A 2054-nucleotide genomic window follows, 5' to 3' on the forward strand; every position below is an offset into this window, starting at 1 on the left:
ATTAAATCGTTTACTAAAACTGCTTTAGATGAAAGAGATCTAATGTTCAAGAGTCCACATTTAATTATCTTATTTTGTTGTACTATTGCAGCAGTGGTTTTAATTTTTACTAGATTTTCATGAATGACTCTTCTTTTATATACTTTGGATTTAATTGATTTATGTGGTCGGGGGACAGACACAGTCTCTATGTGGTTTTGGGTGGGTAACTGCTCTAATGGAAGCGCAGAGAAGCGTGTAGGACTGCAGCTCTGCCTCCTGGTCTCAACTCTGGGTTGTCATGGTTTTGGTTTACTAATAAACTTGGCCATATTTCTGGATATCAGAGCAGCTCCATCCAAAGTGGGATGTATGCCGTCTCTCCTAATCAGACCAGGTCTTCCCCAGAAAGTCTGCCAATTATCTATGAAGCCCACATCATTTGCTGGACACCACCTCGACAACCAGCGGTTGAATTGTGACATGCGGCTATACATGTCATCACTGGTCAGATTAGGCAGCGGTCCAGAGAAAATTACGGAGTCCGACATTGTTTTAGCAAATGTACACACCGACTCAACATTAATTTTGGTGACTTCTGATTGGCGTAATCGGGAGTCGTTGCCGCCGACATGGATGACGATCGTACCATATTTACGCTTATTCTTAGCCAGCAGTTTTAAATTTGACTCAATGTCGCCCGCTCTGGCCCCAGGAATACATTTAACTATAGCTGCTGGTGTCGCTAACTTCACGTTTATGACTATGGAGCTGCCAATAATCAGAGTTTGTTTCTCAGCGGGTGTGTCGCTGAGTGGGGAGAACCTGTTAGAAACATGAACTGGTTGGTGGTGAACCGTGGGCTTCTGCTTAGGGCTATGCTTCCTTCGGACAGTCACCCAGCCGCCCTGGCTTCCCGGCTGCTCGGGAGCTACCGGGGGAGTGGGAGCTACGCTAGGTCGGCCCGCACCGGATACTAGGGGCTGGCTAACTATATTAGCAGCTGATTGTTTTTCCATGGTGCGGAGCCGCGCTTCCAATTCACTAAGCCTTGCCTCCAGTGCTGCAAATAGACTACACTTATTACACTTATCACTATCACTAAAGGAGGCAGAGGAGTAACTGAACATTTGGCACACCGAGCAAGAGAGAGCAGGAGAACGAGAGGGAGAGAGAGAAGCCATCGCTAACTGCTTACTTTGAGTTAGCTGCTAGTGCTAGCTGCAGTGCTAAAACATTTTTTTGGTGGTCAAACTGAGTGCACATCAAATTTATCTAATAATCTCTCATTGCAAAGGAAAGCAGTGAGTGCACACATCTACAGTGTTACAGTTTCATTTGCTAGATGCTTTTATCCAAAGCAACATACACATGAGAGTTAATACAATACAAGCAAGGATCTAGTCAGGGGAGAACAACGCAAGTGCCATAAAGCTAAGTTCAGATCCGTTAGGAAGTAGGTGCCAATGGGCAGTGCACAGTGGCAATGCATAGAGTGCATAGACGCATATAATATATATACATGTATACACATTCACACATACACACACACATATATATATAAACTTAGCACAAAAAGTAAGGAAATTTGTGTTTGGTAGATTATTTCTTTGTTGTAACAATGCTTCTTGGCAATAAATCTTATATCGTTGGGAAGCCTGTTTATTTCCCTTTTAAATGGTGCCATATTTGTAAGGAACATGCATTTGTGGGATGAGCCGCAGAGCTGAGTATGTGGGTTGCACCCATGAAAAATATGCCATATCTTCTCTACCAATGCCAAACACCTTAATCTGCCATTGACTCTTGTTTGGTATTTGGTGGATTGGATGATTGAAGTTTGAAGAAACAAGACATATTGGCAATTTAACAATTCATTCATTTAACAAACAGGAGCCTCCATAGCGTGTGGAAGAACCATACACAGCCACAACAGCCTGGCACCTCCTCCTCATGCTGATCACCAGCCTGGTCACACTCTGCTGTGGGATGGCATCCCATTCTTCAACCAGCATTTGTCCCAAGTCAGCCAACGTGGTTGTGTTGGTCACTCTGGCACGAAGAGCACGCCCAAG

The 2054-nt window shown here is 44.2% G+C and overlaps 1 protein-coding gene across 1 annotated transcript; it reads right to left on the bottom strand.

The window, feature by feature from the left end:
* Positions 1-274: 274 nt before the first annotated feature.
* LOC137168007 (uncharacterized) lies at positions 275-1200 on the bottom strand. The gene has a single exon (XM_067570418.1). The coding sequence runs from the start codon at positions 1161-1163 to the stop codon at positions 279-281; it is 885 nt and encodes a 294-aa protein (XP_067426519.1). The 5' UTR covers positions 1164-1200; the 3' UTR covers positions 275-278.
* Positions 1201-2054: the final 854 nt, after the last annotated feature.

The sequence above is a fragment of the Thunnus thynnus genome, chromosome 17, assembly GCF_963924715.1.
Source record: "Thunnus thynnus chromosome 17, fThuThy2.1, whole genome shotgun sequence".
NCBI classification, from domain to species: domain Eukaryota; kingdom Metazoa; phylum Chordata; class Actinopteri; order Scombriformes; family Scombridae; genus Thunnus; species Thunnus thynnus.

Coding starts and splice junctions, on each gene's coding strand:
- LOC137168007 (XM_067570418.1), bottom strand. CDS start 1,163: ATGGCTTCTCTCTCTCCCTCTCGTTCTCCTGCTCTCTCTTGCTCGGTG.